Source organism: Tubulanus polymorphus, chromosome 3 (assembly GCF_964204645.1).
Source record: "Tubulanus polymorphus chromosome 3, tnTubPoly1.2, whole genome shotgun sequence".
Lineage (NCBI taxonomy): Eukaryota > Metazoa > Nemertea > Palaeonemertea > Tubulaniformes > Tubulanidae > Tubulanus > Tubulanus polymorphus.
The window spans coordinates 2827986-2842335 of record NC_134027.1 but is presented as its reverse complement, the minus strand read 5'-3'; the positions used below and the strand labels follow the sequence as shown (position 1 = coordinate 2842335).

The 14350-nt window shown below is 36.1% G+C and overlaps 4 protein-coding genes across 7 annotated transcripts; 2 read left to right on the top strand and 2 right to left on the bottom strand.

Annotated features, from left to right (window-relative positions):
* Window positions 1–18: 18 nt before the first annotated feature.
* On the bottom strand, window positions 19–3678 carry LOC141901794 (RNA-splicing ligase RtcB homolog). 2 transcript variants are annotated; one of them, XM_074789270.1, is made up of 13 exons: window positions 3632–3678; window positions 3253–3392; window positions 3019–3165; window positions 2890–2938; window positions 2357–2564; window positions 1950–2106; window positions 1701–1860; window positions 1423–1598; window positions 1154–1342; window positions 841–951; window positions 623–742; window positions 490–532; window positions 19–409 (listed from the first exon to the last, which is right to left on the bottom strand). In XM_074789270.1, exons 2-13 carry the CDS (start codon window positions 3346–3348, stop codon window positions 345–347), a joined length of 1521 nt encoding a protein of 506 aa, XP_074645371.1. In that variant the 5' UTR covers window positions 3349–3392; window positions 3632–3678; the 3' UTR covers window positions 19–344. The 2 variants fall into 2 exon arrangements, with proteins under 2 accessions (XP_074645371.1, XP_074645372.1); XM_074789271.1 differs by lacking the exons at window positions 3253–3392; window positions 3632–3678 and having other exon boundaries at window positions 2890–2958; window positions 3019–3053.
* A 122-nt stretch (window positions 3679–3800) lies between these two features.
* Window positions 3801–6756, top strand: LOC141902021 (uncharacterized). Its single transcript, XM_074789651.1, has 7 exons — window positions 3801–4005; window positions 4481–5070; window positions 5257–5330; window positions 5583–5694; window positions 5784–5846; window positions 5931–6067; window positions 6210–6756. Exons 1-7 carry the CDS (start codon window positions 3813–3815, stop codon window positions 6370–6372), a joined length of 1332 nt encoding a protein of 443 aa, XP_074645752.1. The 5' UTR covers window positions 3801–3812; the 3' UTR covers window positions 6373–6756.
* Window positions 6757–7215: 459 nt separating this feature from the next.
* On the bottom strand, window positions 7216–8507 carry LOC141901708 (biogenesis of lysosome-related organelles complex 1 subunit 4-like). 2 transcript variants are annotated; one of them, XM_074789130.1, is made up of 5 exons: window positions 8296–8503; window positions 8127–8198; window positions 7956–8057; window positions 7752–7880; window positions 7220–7667 (listed from the first exon to the last, which is right to left on the bottom strand). In XM_074789130.1, exons 1-5 carry the CDS (start codon window positions 8461–8463, stop codon window positions 7503–7505), a joined length of 636 nt encoding a protein of 211 aa, XP_074645231.1. In that variant the 5' UTR covers window positions 8464–8503; the 3' UTR covers window positions 7220–7502. The 2 variants fall into 2 exon arrangements, with proteins under 2 accessions (XP_074645232.1, XP_074645231.1); XM_074789131.1 differs by lacking the exon at window positions 7956–8057 and having other exon boundaries at window positions 7216–7667; window positions 8296–8507.
* On the top strand, window positions 8073–12620 carry LOC141901707 (FAST kinase domain-containing protein 5, mitochondrial-like). 2 transcript variants are annotated; one of them, XM_074789129.1, is made up of 8 exons: window positions 8073–8115; window positions 9056–10436; window positions 10513–10607; window positions 11029–11188; window positions 11333–11522; window positions 11886–11942; window positions 12026–12143; window positions 12506–12620. In XM_074789129.1, exons 2-8 carry the CDS (start codon window positions 9062–9064, stop codon window positions 12605–12607), a joined length of 2097 nt encoding a protein of 698 aa, XP_074645230.1. In that variant the 5' UTR covers window positions 8073–8115; window positions 9056–9061; the 3' UTR covers window positions 12608–12620. The 2 variants fall into 2 exon arrangements, with proteins under 2 accessions (XP_074645230.1, XP_074645229.1); XM_074789128.1 differs by lacking the exon at window positions 8073–8115 and adding an exon at window positions 8622–8681.
* The last annotated feature ends 1730 nt before the right edge of the window (window positions 12621–14350 follow it).

Genomic DNA, 14350 nt, shown 5'->3' with positions numbered 1-14350 from the left:
TTCATTTCATTCATTGCATTTATTCTGATTTCAATTCATTCGTCATATACATTTTTGAACAGAAGAACGAATCAGCGCTTATAGAACAGATTCGGTTGAGCATAAAACATCGTAATCAGAGGAAACAAATAAACATTGAACACAAAACTATTGAAATAAAGCAGCAATAATATTATTGTAAATGAACAAAAAGGTTCGAAATCAATGCGTTTAACCATCATCAAAATGTTAATGAAAAAAAGAATAACATATAACCAAAAATTCATAAAGACTAGTCTTTATGAATTTTTGATATAACTGATAATGAAAAATACATTATATACAGTTTAAAGGTGTAAAGAGCATTATCCTTTTATCACAGCTACTGGTCTTAATTTGATGCATTTTTTACTAATACCAGCCGCATGACCTGAAAATAAAATATAACAGCTTTTTGCATTTTAGTTTCAAAAATGTAATTCTCAAATCACGAATGGAGTATGAACTTACATGTATCAACAACATCTGTGACATTTTTATAAGATTCTGGGGCCTGAAAAAAAACAGAAAAAGTATTTCAGCTATCTTCGATTAATTCAGCCTGAAAAATGAATATATATTTTTTGTAGGTCTTTTTATTTACCTCTTCCATGACTAGTTTAGGTGATGCTACTCTTATAGATATACCCTTCGCTTCGAGAGCTTCTAAAACATTTGTATAATCTAAATTACGACGTGACTTCGCTCGGGAAAGAGCTCGGCCCTGAAAAAATAGAAATAAAAACAGTCATTTCTCAAGAGCCAATTGAATCTCTCAATTTGAAAAAAATGTTAGCAGAAAAATTGATCGTAAGGACTTACAGCACCGTGACAAGTTGAGCCAAAAGTTTGTTGCATACCAAGTTCAGTGCCAGTTAAAACATAACTACAAGTTCCCATAGTTCCACCAATAAGTACAGGCTGACCAGTTAGCTGAAAGATTATACATGTAACAGAAGTTTGTACTGTTTATCCCTTAAAATATTACCGGCATATGAATAATGATATTAATAATGATATTTTGTTGTATTTGCATAGAACTCAATTTTAGTTCTATGGTATTTGTAAGGTTTATATAAAGGTGAAAATAGATATTTTCAATACATCATAATTGATAGATGAAGAGGTGACTTACTTGATAATCTACTGGAATGAGAGGATGATGTGGAGGGAATGCTCGAGTTGAACCTTTTCGATGGACGAGCAATGTTTTCAGTTTCCCGTCGACCATGTGCTCTTCAACTTTGGCGATATTGTGAGACGTATCATAAATAACGTGCATATCCAAATCATCGGGAGTCGTTTGAAACATCTTCGCAAATGACTGAAAATGGTTTTCAAAATAGATGATCAGTGAAATGTTCAAATTCCTGTGGATTATTCAAACGAAGTCACATACATTACCTGTCTGCTTAGGAAAGTCATCGTACTACGATTAACCCACGCAAAGTTCGCCGCTGCAGCCATACTTTTGAGATAATCCTGACCTTCTTTAGATTGTATAGAAGCGCAGGCCAATTGCCGATCATTCACAACAATGTTATCTCTCTTCATCGCTTTCTCCATCGCAACTAGTGCATCTATAGTTCAGTTAAATAATGAAAAAATAAACCTCACAGATCAAACAAATAAATATCCACTAGAATAGGAAAAATAATGTTTACTAGTGCTATGTATCTAACCTGTAGCCACTTGGTGTCCAAATCCGCGACTACCGCTGTGAATCATAACGCACACCTGCCCTGGTTCTTCAATACCCATTTTGCTAGCAGCGTAGTAATCATAGATTTCTTCAACGACTTGTATCTCGGCATAATGATTGCCAGCTCCAAGAGTACCCAACTATATAACGAGTTATGTAACGGTTCAAGTTTTCAATCATTAAAGAAATGTTTAAACACACGGGTACATTAAATATCATATGTGCATACTTGAGGAAGACCTCTTTTCTTCGCTCTGCTGCTAACTTTTGAAGGATCTGCCTGTAACATTCGACCATACTCCTCGCAATGTTCCTTGTCTTCAGCCCAAGCATAACCTTCACGAAGAGACCAGTCCATTCCCATCTCAAGCGCTTCTTCTAAATCTCTAAATATGAAAAAACAAATTTCACATTTTAAGCAGCTTACAAAATGGTTATCTCAGTTTTCCAGGGTAGGTTAACAAATCATGGGCGAAATTTCTAATAAAAGTCGTTTTTAGATCAATAAGAAAGACAGTAGACAGGTTTTATCAGTTCTAAGACGATTCTGTCATCAAATTTAACATTAAGATTTCAAACCCGACTTATGCATCACAAATCCTATAAGAAATGAAGTCATTTACATCAAATAATTACCTGGCAGTCATTGGTATAATTCCTTTTGAACCAACTCCTACAGGAATGTGGTTGAATAGTGTTTGCGCAAGCTGTTCTTTCACTGGTAGAATATCTTTCTCAAATAGATTCGTTCTTAATAAGCGTACACCGCAGTTGATGTCAAAACCGACACCCCCCGGTGAGACGACAGCTTTAGGATCACCCATATCAAACGCTGCCATATTTCCTGAAAATGAAGAGTTTTTGAAACCTACATTAATGAATGCTTTTGTAGTGAGCACCAAAATTGTCCCCTCTAAAATGCATACATATGTACGCCCCCCCCCCCCCCCCCCCTAGAGCGAACACCTCCATACAGTTCAATTTACTTCACCAATAAACTACAAATTTAAGGTGTTTGGTTTCATTTGTAGTTGCGGTTTAATACAAGGATACCCTTGACCTGAACACTAAAGAGGACACCTCCAATAGTGGAAACCATTCGGCCCCAGTAGGTGTTCTGTATAGAGATTTTACTGTTTAAATATGGAGGTTGGTTAAACAGAGCTTACCAATCGCAAAACCATAGCCAGAATGAATGTCTGGAAGTCCAACTGACCTCTAAAATAGATAGACAAAATCTGATGAAAGCGTTTGCGATTTTTGCAATTTCAATGATTGCCACGTATAAAAATATTTACCCCAACAATCCCTGGTAAAGCTGCAACATTCCCTATTTGTTTCACACCGGGAAGAAAACCACCGAAACCTTTAGCATTTGAGAAAACTCTTAATTCATCAAACATTAAACGTTCCAGATGTTCATTTACATAAAACACTCCTTCAACCTGAAATATTGGTAAAAACACACGGTTATCAAGTGTTATACTGAGCAGCATTCCAATCGACGTCAGTGTTATTAAGGATCTACGTACGTTCATGTTTGGCACGAAGCCTTTTTTTATTCTCCATGAATGTGAATCAATTTTTTCCATGAATTTTAATTCTTCATTGTACGTTCTCTGAGCCATTCTATTTTCCAATTAACTGGAGCGAAAGTATTCCGCTAACTGAACTGAAAAATGGAAAAAAATAACTTTCAGGATATTGGCTATTGGTTGGGGATAGGGAATTTTTTCATTTTTTGTCTTTCTTTGCCCTTTGGGCTTTGCCTTTTTTGTGGACCCAACAAAACCACAATTGCGATAGTACCGTTTTTCTTTTAGGCTAATTATTATTTGGCAAGCCAGCAAGCTTTTTTAGTATACTGAATTCACTGTCACAATTTATTTTGCTTATCTTACATGAATTTACCTTTGATTTGAGAAAAAAGTAGAAAATTTACTAGAAATTTTCAGCAGTACTCAACGACCTTGAGAAAGGTGCTTCACAACCGTAACGTGTGACGTATATCGTAAATCTAGTGAGACATACGACATAAGTCCAATTCATGCGACTTGAGTCATAACATTACCAGATGGCGCTAGGTGTCAATATGGCTGAAGGAGGCAGGAAAGACGACGATGAAAATCCATTTTCATTCCAAAATTACGTGAAAAAGAAATCAAACCCCGATACGAAAAATCATCAGAATGAAAGTTCAGCATCAGATGAAGTGGATATATTTGATTTACCGGATATTCCATCTCCAAAACGCGAGAGATCACATCTTAAAATAGTCGACGATGGTAAGAATAGTCTGGGAAAGTTCAGCTCAGCCTCAGATATAAAAATTGATGATAAAAATCATACTTTTTAAAACATGACAACTAACGGATGAATAATGTCATGTAGTTGATGTATCTCTAGTAGACTATGTGTAGTCCTAATGTAAGACTTGTTCGTGCCATATTGACCTGTCTGTTTCATGGCCTCAAAGTCTATTTACTTTGTATAAGAATATTTTTCATCCCTCAGCCGGTTCACACTCAAACTTGCAAAACCTGCTCCACTCAGGTCTTTATAAGCAGGTTAAAGATTCTGTGTTCCAAGTCAAGGGGAAAGCGACCAGAAAAAATCATTCCACTTGTTAGGATTTGTTCGCATGAATCCTGGAATGGATTGAGCGGAGGCCAGAAATAATGTCAGATGGCTTAAACTACTCAACTCCACATTAAATACAAAATGTATGATCTTTTTAATCGTAAGAATTTCTGTTTTCAGTGGAAAAGAAGAGCAAGAAACCGCAGAAAAAGGATGAAAATCCATTTTCTTTTAAAAAGTTCATCGCTGCCAATTCAAACCCGGGACATTCTGGATCAAAATTTTACGTAAACGGAGTCGCTGGCATCGCGCCAGATGTCGCTAGCGATCTACCCGACTTCGTGCAAGATCACATCAATAATCACGACGGTCGTCCACGGACGGTCAGTAGTAGAAGTGCTCGAAGTCGAACTCAATCCGATATTTCGCTGCCGGACTTCGCTTTAGACAGTGGCGCCGTCGAACCATCGTCGCCTGACAATCGGACATCTTTCCCCAGTATCGACGCTATCGGTAACGCGCTCGTTCGAAGTGATTCGAGGTTTAATAATCGTAATTTATCGAACGGCGATGGTGACGATACGGTCGCTGTTAGTATGTCACCGGGAGTTCTTCCCGATTTCCTCACGGACAGTAGTGTATTGAGCAATATGAACAATAATGATGGTGCTAATCAGTCAAATTCTTCTACCGCGAATAGACTTCACAGTTCCAGACCAAACTCATCTCGTGTCTCTCCAAATAATAACTTAGCGCTAGAAGTGAAAAGAGTAAGTTATTTTTAAACGTTTAGATTAAGTTCAAATGAAATGTTTCTTCCGTTATGAATGTTGGTAATGAGAGAAAAGAAGTGAAAAGAGTTAGTAATTTTTAAACGTTTAGATTAAGTTCAAATGAAATGTTTCTTGCGTCATAAATGTTGATAATGAGAGAAAAATCTCTGATCTACTTTTCAGCTTCAAGAAGAGAATGAACATTTACGGAGAGAAATGGAAGATAATCAAAGACTTGCCCAGAAGGAATCACAGAGGTAACCACGACTATAGCAAAAATGCTTTATAACGCTGATGTTGGGGTGAATGAAAAATATGTCGTTATTTAGCGTTATTAGCAAATTCAGCTTTATAAAGAAGGATATCTTTATTGAAATGAAGTTGAATTGAGCAAAATTGTTGAGTTAAATTGTTGGTGTTAAGTCAGTAAAATGATGGTGTTATAACAGATTTTGGTTGTGTATGTAATAGGAGGTCAATTCTTCGATGCCGTTCCTTTATTCTTGCAGAGTCGCAGAATTATTGCGAGACCGTGAAAAAAGTCAAACGAAAGAAGCCGAAGAAACTGCTGCGATGGCTACAATGATTCAGCAAGTCGAGGCAAATCTGATCACTTCAACGGTGCGTTTAAATCAAACAATAACTGTCTCTTAGAATACGATTCTGTTGATAATACCGGGTATTTGACTTGAATTTTCATTTTTTCGTAGCAAAGAGCTGTAAAAGCTGAAAATACAGTAACGAAGCTCAAACAAGAAATGAAATCTCTGCAGGTCAGTTTAATACAATCAATTATCTTGTATTAAGATACCGGTGCCCGGTATGCGTTTTAGAACTAGAAATATCTTATCTCGTAGAATGAATTGACGTGTTTGAATGCCGAGAATGAGATACTACGCGCCGGTCATCCGGCTTCTGCTGATGTTCACGATCAGACTAAATACGTTTCTCAACAACTCCTCGCAGCAGCAAATACCGCCGAACAAACTCTCAAGTAAGTGAAAAAACCAAGAGTTTAATACATGGAAAATTGTACTAAAATCTAAAACAATGAGTGACTATCATCATCCAACAGATCTGCGTGTTAATCCAGCGACACCCGATCAATTTGATGAATTGAATTGGAATATTTCTAGGCAGTTGATTGGAGGTGTCGATAACTTGAAATTGATGTCAGATATTTTGAGCTCTTTGGGTAAGATATCATCGGCATCATCTCCAGAGGATGATAAACAAACTGCTGACGAAGATGGTGATAAATCGCACGCAACCGAGAAAGATGATAAGCAAACTGGTTGATTGAATCACTGATTCAAATATCATTTAGAGAATTCTATTGCAGCTCTGAGTAATAGAAAACTAATAGTTCATTGTGATAGAGCAAACCTTGTCTAATTTTTATCCGCATAAGAGCGCTGAAAAATACCTAAGTATGAAATTGTTGAGTAGACTTTTTTCCAAAAAATGCCAACCGAAGCTTCCAAATGATTGATCATGATATCAAAATTGTTCAAATGATGCTTATTTTTTGCAAATACCAGTAATGAATTATGGCCTTTATCTGAGTTTAAATCTCCACAATCTAAAAATCAATATTTGTTATTGATGCTGAGTATAATTACCAGTAGCTATTTTTGTGATAGTTTGTAAATATGTAATGTAATATCTTGTCAATATACTGTATTATATAATGATGATTTTTGTAATGATTATTAACATATTTTAATTATGTACAGATTTTAATGTAAATAAATGATGCTTAAATTGATTCATTACTTCTTAACATCTGGTGAAATCTTCTTTCGTAGGATCTCATGGAAAGTTACCCTAAATTTGCTCCAAATGAAAGACGGTGTTAGTTATCGACGAAATATGACATCGTAGCAGATGCAACAGTTCTTAGAAATTCCAAAAATACCACAGATCGGGGACTTAATTATTTCTTTTCAAAAGGTAGCACTTAGTAGACTTGCTACAAACCTATCAATTCTCGAAATGTGCCATTTTTAGTGCAGCAGATAAAAAAGTAGGTCGGCATGGCATAAAGCAGTACTGCACTGATGAAATAATCGATATTCACTATGTATGAGCAGCAGGGAATTCAGACAAAATGCATGATCCAAGAAGTAAGTCTCGGCATTTATAACATATCTAGTTTATTCGTTAACAATCAACTTGAATTAAGATTTTTTACAAAAGATATAGCACATATATCAAGGCTTCTTGACAAGTATTACACATTTATCAATCTTATACCGGTACATATATCATACATTATCATGTACCAGTAAATTATCAGGAAATCATGACACTTTTATCAGCACCATAAAAACGGACTAACTTCAACTCGACACATTTGTGTATCAAAAACTTAAAATATGAAAATAAAACATTTCTTTTAAAGTTTCAAAATTGAATTATTTTTGTCTCTAGGCCTCTCCCTCAAATACTTCAGCAGCGATATGAATTCTCTCTTCATTCGGTTCATTTACGACCCGATCCTTAGAACCGAAATAATCGTCAGTACAGAATATTTCTGGCTGAATGAACTTTGGCCGCGAATCCGACCTTGGTTTGCTTTGGGTGGGCTTTTTCTGAAATGAATCAGAGACATATGATCTGGAAATATGTACGCTGAACAATAATCAGTCACTATCTGAAGTAGGGTAGATACTTACGATAAATGTTGGTAGACTTATGTTTGTGATCATTTTCTTGATATTGCTAAATGTTCCCATTTCATCCTCAGCTTTATTTACCAAATCTTCCATTGTCGCTACATTTTGTCGAACATGCCCAACAAATTCCTAGAAGATTAGAATATAGTTTCAAGAGCCTTAAAAATCTTCCTTTCAGGACAGGACTTTTATCAATTCAGGCACCTCTAATTTATCAATCCTTTCAAATATCCGTTGCATTCGCATGCTCTTCTGTTGTAGATCCATCATGTTCTTATTCAAACAAAGGGAGGTGTCACTTCTAATCTGAAATGTGGTCGACATAAGGTGTAACTAACATCGTGTGCAACTTCCATGTAATTTTGTAAGTCTTACCATATCGACAAGGCCACAGTATTCATCAAGACGCGTCAACATATCTTCGATGCTTTCTTCAAAATTCACTTTCTGCAATGCAACAACAAACCGTGACAGAAAACGTCGCGTACAACGATACGATAGGCCTAACTTAATTGAATTTAATTTGTAATGATTTCTATCTTACTTCTTTTGGCGTTTCAAAGTCAAGATAATTGGCATATTCATCAGACATTTCATTCACTAACGTGTCCTCAGTTTGAACATCACTTTCACCAGGTTCGCTGAACACGCTGCCGCCACTAACGACAGCATCCGAGTCAGTTTCTTCAACTGTCACTGTTTCGATCTCCATACTTAGATCGTTCGTTGGTTTTATAGGATAAATAGTGCGACATTACCGAATCCGTGGAGTTAGGTTATCGTTTTTTCCAAACCCGGCGATTAGGGATTCCTGTATTATCATTACATCCATACTACAACAACTTTGCTAAAAACTACTGCTCTGTGTGAAAAAAAATCAAAAAATCAGATTTGAAATTGTAATACGGGGCATCTTTCACAGAGACAACGGTATGACTGCAGTTTAGGTGTCCATAATGGTTATGTACCTAACCTTACCATAACACTATTCTTTAATAACACTAGCACCACCCAGTGGATAGGTGACCCAACCAAACTGCAGTTGCCAGTTTATAGACCACAGATCTATGCTTGAAATGCTTGTGTGCCTTCACAGTCCAGGACACTTCAGTACTGTTTTTAGCAGGCCGTTGTATATCAGACAGGTCTCAGGAGGGGCTTTATTACTCAGTCGTTTTTCAATTCAATTCTTTGAATGTTCACATAGACCCAACATACCTAAGCATTTACTCAGTAAATTACTGTTTGTTGCGTATGTTGGGTGCTGCCATAATAGTTGAGATGTTCTTTCTTTTCTATTTCAGTAAAATATGCTGAAAATTACCCATCTTAAGTCACAACTTGTGATGTCCTCCGTATTTAAACCACAAATATACAGACTCATTTGTGATTGGAGATCTAATCGCTATGTCAGGCAGTTATCAACGTCAACTGCAATGTCAACTAGTCGAAAAAGAATGGAATATACAGAAGAAAAGAAGATTGGCGCAAGAGTATTCTTAAAAAATCATAATGATATTTCTTCTGCGGTTGAGGACAGTAGAAAAGTGTCACATAAACTGATCAAAGCTTTACACTATAATCTGGTGAACTGTTCTCCGCAATCAATGCAGAACAATTTTTACAAAAATAGCAAAGGTGCTAAAATAATGGTAGATATGAAAACGACTAATATGATCATTGAATTTGAAAGACGCGCGACAATTGATGAGAAATATGAATTTTTACGAAGCATGTGTCAATCAGATGTTGTAGCAATGCTTCAATTCTATGGCGATCGATTACGCGGATCGGAGCAGAACAGGCGTCATTTACGAGAATTAAAACAATTCAGCTGTCAGCTAGTGGATTCATTCGATTCAAAAAGCTTACTGAAAATTGCCGATGTACTTTATAAATGCGATTGCGAATTCGTAGATTTCATGCGACATCTAATAAGCGCATGTGTCAGTCGGTGGAAATCATTGGATTATAAACCGGAGGAAATTCCACAGTTAATGTTCTATATAATGATCTACGGAGAAACATCCGGTCAATTAATGAACTATATCGAAGAAATGATTGTCAAATGTCTATCTTCATATTCTCTGCAACAGTTGAATATAATTTGTAATGGCTTTTTTCGCTGTAATTCGCGTATAAAAAGTCAAGAACTTCTCGACGGAATCGCTGAGAAAGTGTTAAATGAACTGGATACAATTGATCTCATGCAGTTGACTCCGTTTCTGAAAGTGTTCAGACACGCTGGATTCCACAATGTGAACTTTTTCGAACGAGTTGCGTCACATTTATTGAATCAAAAACTTTTGGAAAAGGAGACTAATCTCACTCGAATTATGGAATTAATGAGATCGTACGCGTCTTTACGTATCTACAATCAAAATTTACTCGAATCGACTTTAAAAGTTTTTCAACGATTAATCGAACGCGATACAAATACTGAACTAGTCAGATCGAAGGATATCGCTTCGTATTTATGGGGTTACTCTTTGTTCAGTTCGGAATTAGATCGATCTACGTGTGATCTGGTTTGCGAACAGCTCAGACGTCGTTTTAATGCTGGAGAATTTAATTCCTTTCCGGAGAGTTTAGTTACTGCACTGACTGCGTTAGCATACTTAGACTCTATTCCTGTAGATCTAGTCAATCAACTGTTCAGTTCATCATTTCTGAATCGTTTGGCAGGTAGGTGGAGTTAAAAATTTCCTGATTCTTATTCGTAATACTTTTTAAAATATGAAACGTTTTACCTTATTTTCAGCTGCAAAATTCTTGGATAAAAAACTTCAGTTGATTCTGCTGCATTCTTGTATGATCATTGAAAATCCATCGTATAATGGATTCTTATTACCAAAAGTATGTATGCGCTAAGATTATTTTATGATGTCGATGCCTAGTGAAAATACATGTACTTATGAATCTGAATTATTTTAGAATTTCTTGCAAACGTGTAACAGAAATAATTTTATTTTATGATGTCGATGCCTAGTGAAAATACTTATGAATCTGAATTATTTTAGAATTTCTTGCAAACGTGTAACAGAAATAATTTTATTTTATGATGTCGATGCCTAGTGAAAATACTTATGAATCTGAATTATTTCAGAATTTCTTGCAAACGTGTAACAGAAATAATTTTATTTTATGATGTCGATGCCTAGTGAAAATACTCATGAATCTGAATTATTTTAGAATTTCTTGCAAACGCGTAACAGAAATAATTTTTTTTGTGATGTCGATGCCTAGTGAAAATACTTACGAATCTGAATTATTTCAGAATTTCTTGCAAACGTGTAACAGAAATAATTTTGGATACTTACCAATCGAACTAAGTCGGCGGAAAGGGATGAATGTTCTGTTTGGTGAATTAAAACGATTGTTCAATGCAGAAGAGAAAGTCCGATGTCACTTTATTCTGCCACACATTTTAACTGCTGGTAATTAATGTAAAAAACCATCTTAGGGTTCAGGGTTCGTTGTTTATTCCTTAAGGTTTAAGAAATGTCTTCAAGGATCTCAAACCTCCTTTAAATTTGTATAAAATTATATAATAGATTAAGTTGAATCGTCACATTATTCAGGTATTGAGATACATTTGGATGAAGATAATCGACCTGTTCCGATCCAGTATTATCACTGTCATGATGATCTGCCCGCGCATATAGATTGGTTATCGTCTGTGACTGGTCGACGTCAAGGAAACAATCAGAAACTCGTTTCTATATCGGGTGATCTCATTAAAAACATGCAGACAATTCCAGAAATTTCCAGGTGATTATTTGAACCATTTGGGTAGCAGTTTTTGAAACCCATATGGTTAATGTCAAATTTAACGTGAGCCCCAGTTTTTTTGCTAGTTTTTCACTCAATTCACTCGAATTGGATATTGCAAAATAAGAATTTTATCCCAAATTAAGATAATTTAGTTAATTTCATACTGATTACAAAACGGACTATCGGTTATAACAACCAGATATTCTGGTCCGTCGAAGTTCGTTGTAAGGGGTTGCACTGAAGAACAGTCATCTCTGTTTACACACAGATGCCATCTATGTTTCTTGATCAATGTGTTTAAATTTTGAGGTGAATTCTGAATGGTTTAAATGATGTTAGTTTTTGTTCTATCAATTTCAGGATTGAATTAGATGATAATTGCAGGAATGGTAATCGTCCGATTAGAATTAAACGAAAGTTAGTGTTGCAAAATGATGAATAGTGTGATTGAATGATTTTCAGCTTCGGAGTTTTACTGGATTTCTTCTTTCTGCTTACAGGATAGCAATTGATATCCTGGGATGGCATCAAGTGGCCTTTAATCATAAAGATATAACACTCGCAAATACTAGACTAAAACATCGTCATCTACAGAAATTGGGATATGATTTACACGTGGTGAGTTAAGTGTCGCTGCATTTTGTGAACCAAACAGTTTCACATAAAGAGTCTTGATCACATGAGTGTTTGATCCACCAGATTAGACCCGGCCCAACTTTCCACACCATTACCAAAATGGGGCGGGCCTGTGCCAAATATAGACATGGTCAAATTATTCCATGTGTCATCCTAACTGGGTCTGGAAGTGACTCTCCTCAGTTGCCACAGTTCATTTTGATAGCATTGTGAATGAGTGATTTACGTATGAATTCTAATTCCGCATGGGCCAAATTTAATTTTTGTCTGGTCTCGGTCAGTTTGACCCGGACCCAATAATCTCCTTGTGATCGCGGTTATGATTTTCTACTCATCTATTTCAGATTTCATCCGATGAAGGTCAACTGTTAGAAGAATTACCAGCCGCCGAATTGGAACATTATGTACAGGAAAAAATAATTGATCGTCATAAAATTCAATTATGATGTTAAACTATAACATAATAAACATTCTAAAACATAACGATATTTTATTGGTTTTCTGTGGTGGTGGTCGTTGGAAGGCCATTCAACGTTTAATTTAACGATGCCGTTGTTTGATCGGAGGTCTTCATGAGTAAATTGTGTCGAGAACGGTGAATCCAATATCTAGAAAGCATGACTGAGTCTGTCTGTACTATATGAATCAGTTGGAGCATGGAGTGTCCCACGTTACTGAAATAATGATGATAGCTATACACATTTATCTAAAACGTTGATGAAAAAACGGCAAAATCCATTAGACATTAATGGGATATTTTATTTGTTTTAATGAATTTCGCCGTAGTTGGTATACGGAAAACCTATTACGCGATATATTGAATGGATCCGAAAATTATAGTATGACATTAAGCGTTAAATTCACTGAAATGGATAGATATGATTTTTTTCTACATTTTGAATGACGGTGATCACCTGCATTTTCACGACTGAAGGCGAAATTATGAATGCAGGGGAGACACATACGTTTTACTACCCATTAACCAGCTTATTTTCATCTGATTGAAGCAAAGAAAATTCAACTGGGAATACTGCTGCAATTTGCTCTTGTTTGAACACGGCTTCAAAGCGTTTTCGATTCGTGCGCGGTACAATGCGATTGATTATGGTTTGCTGGAAACGACTGTTGGACAGTCGATGAGCTGCATTCATGGTCAAACAATACAAAATCCCCACCGTCGAAAATCTAGAATTAAAAATTTAGCGCGTTGGGTATTAGTTCATTTATTCAGATGAATGTTTTAATCATTACTAATTCCAGAGAGCACATTGACATAACCGATAGCCCCAGAATGACGCTAAATTCCCATCTAACTCATTGCCATTTAGAAATATTCTGCATCGTTACTCGAAACGACATTCTTCTGGTAGGCATACCCGTAACGGCTTTGGTTACATAACTATAAACTCGTTCGCTGTGTAAATACAACAAGTCGACAGTCGACTCTTCTTCCGAACGGTTGGAGACCATCAAATCTTTCCCACGCGACAACTAATTCAAGTATGAGGTAATTGCTAAGAAAACTCGTGCAGTCTTTTGACCTAGTTATAGTTCATCGCAAACATAATTTTTCAGCTAGAAAAATCCCCACATCAATCTGGCAAGTTCTCACAGAATGATTATTTAATCTTATCCGTAATCAGAGGTCGGACTTGCTGCCACCTCGCCAGATGAGAGTGAGTCGTATTAGTTTTTATGTCGGTTGTCGTAAGCTGTTTATGGATGTCATGTTGACATTCTTTGTCGTATATACTGATGGCTTCATAGATCATATCAATACACGCAATTAATACGGTTTATCACTCATAGTTAGTTTCGCTCGTATCTATGAACATTATTGAAACCGTTTGACGACGATAAAAATTCCATACCAGCACTATCGAAATGATGAATTGAATGCCATTAGTGTCAATTTTTGCTTTTCGACATCAGCAGAAAACGATGGTTATTACGTATTTTGTGACAATTCGCATCCATCCCGTTTAGCTAATTGATTATGAATGTTCTATTACGGATTTGATGAAATTTGCCAGCATGGGTTAATGTCGTTGACCAGCGAATGAACCCGCAATAACCGACAGAAAATATATCATCCTAAACACACCCGATAGCTACTCGTTACCCAAGTCGTGTAATTGTTTTGATTGGAAGTTGTTGACACGGTTCGAATCTGATTATCACATACAAGT

Excerpts from the sequence above, each read along its gene's own strand:
- LOC141901707 (XM_074789129.1), top strand. The coding sequence starts at position 9,062 with ATGCTGAAAATTACCCATCTTAAGTCACAACTTGTGATGTCCTCCGTA. Across the intron at positions 11,523-11,885 it reads ACAATTCCAGAAATTTCCAG|GATTGAATTAGATGATAATT; the intron begins GTGATTATTTGA and ends TATCAATTTCAG. Across the intron at positions 11,943-12,025 it reads CCGATTAGAATTAAACGAAA|GATAGCAATTGATATCCTGG; the intron begins GTTAGTGTTGCA and ends TTCTGCTTACAG.
- LOC141901794 (XM_074789270.1), bottom strand. The coding sequence starts at position 3,348 with ATGGCTCAGAGAACGTACAATGAAGAATTAAAATTCATGGAAAAAATT. Across the intron at positions 2,565-2,889 it reads TGGCTATGGTTTTGCGATTG|GAAATATGGCAGCGTTTGAT; the intron begins GTAAGCTCTGTT and ends CTTCATTTTCAG. Across the intron at positions 533-622 it reads CTAAACTAGTCATGGAAGAG|GCCCCAGAATCTTATAAAAA; the intron begins GTAAATAAAAAG and ends GTTTTTTTTCAG.
- LOC141901708 (XM_074789130.1), bottom strand. The coding sequence starts at position 8,463 with ATGGAGATCGAAACAGTGACAGTTGAAGAAACTGACTCGGATGCTGTC. Across the intron at positions 8,199-8,295 it reads ACTTTGAAACGCCAAAAGAA|AAAGTGAATTTTGAAGAAAG; the intron begins GTAAGATAGAAA and ends GTTGCATTGCAG. Across the intron at positions 8,058-8,126 it reads ACTGTGGCCTTGTCGATATG|ATTAGAAGTGACACCTCCCT; the intron begins GTAAGACTTACA and ends ACCACATTTCAG.
- LOC141902021 (XM_074789651.1), top strand. The coding sequence starts at position 3,813 with ATGGCTGAAGGAGGCAGGAAAGACGACGATGAAAATCCATTTTCATTC. Across the intron at positions 4,006-4,480 it reads TCTTAAAATAGTCGACGATG|TGGAAAAGAAGAGCAAGAAA; the intron begins GTAAGAATAGTC and ends TTCTGTTTTCAG. Across the intron at positions 6,068-6,209 it reads ACCGCCGAACAAACTCTCAA|GCAGTTGATTGGAGGTGTCG; the intron begins GTAAGTGAAAAA and ends GAATATTTCTAG.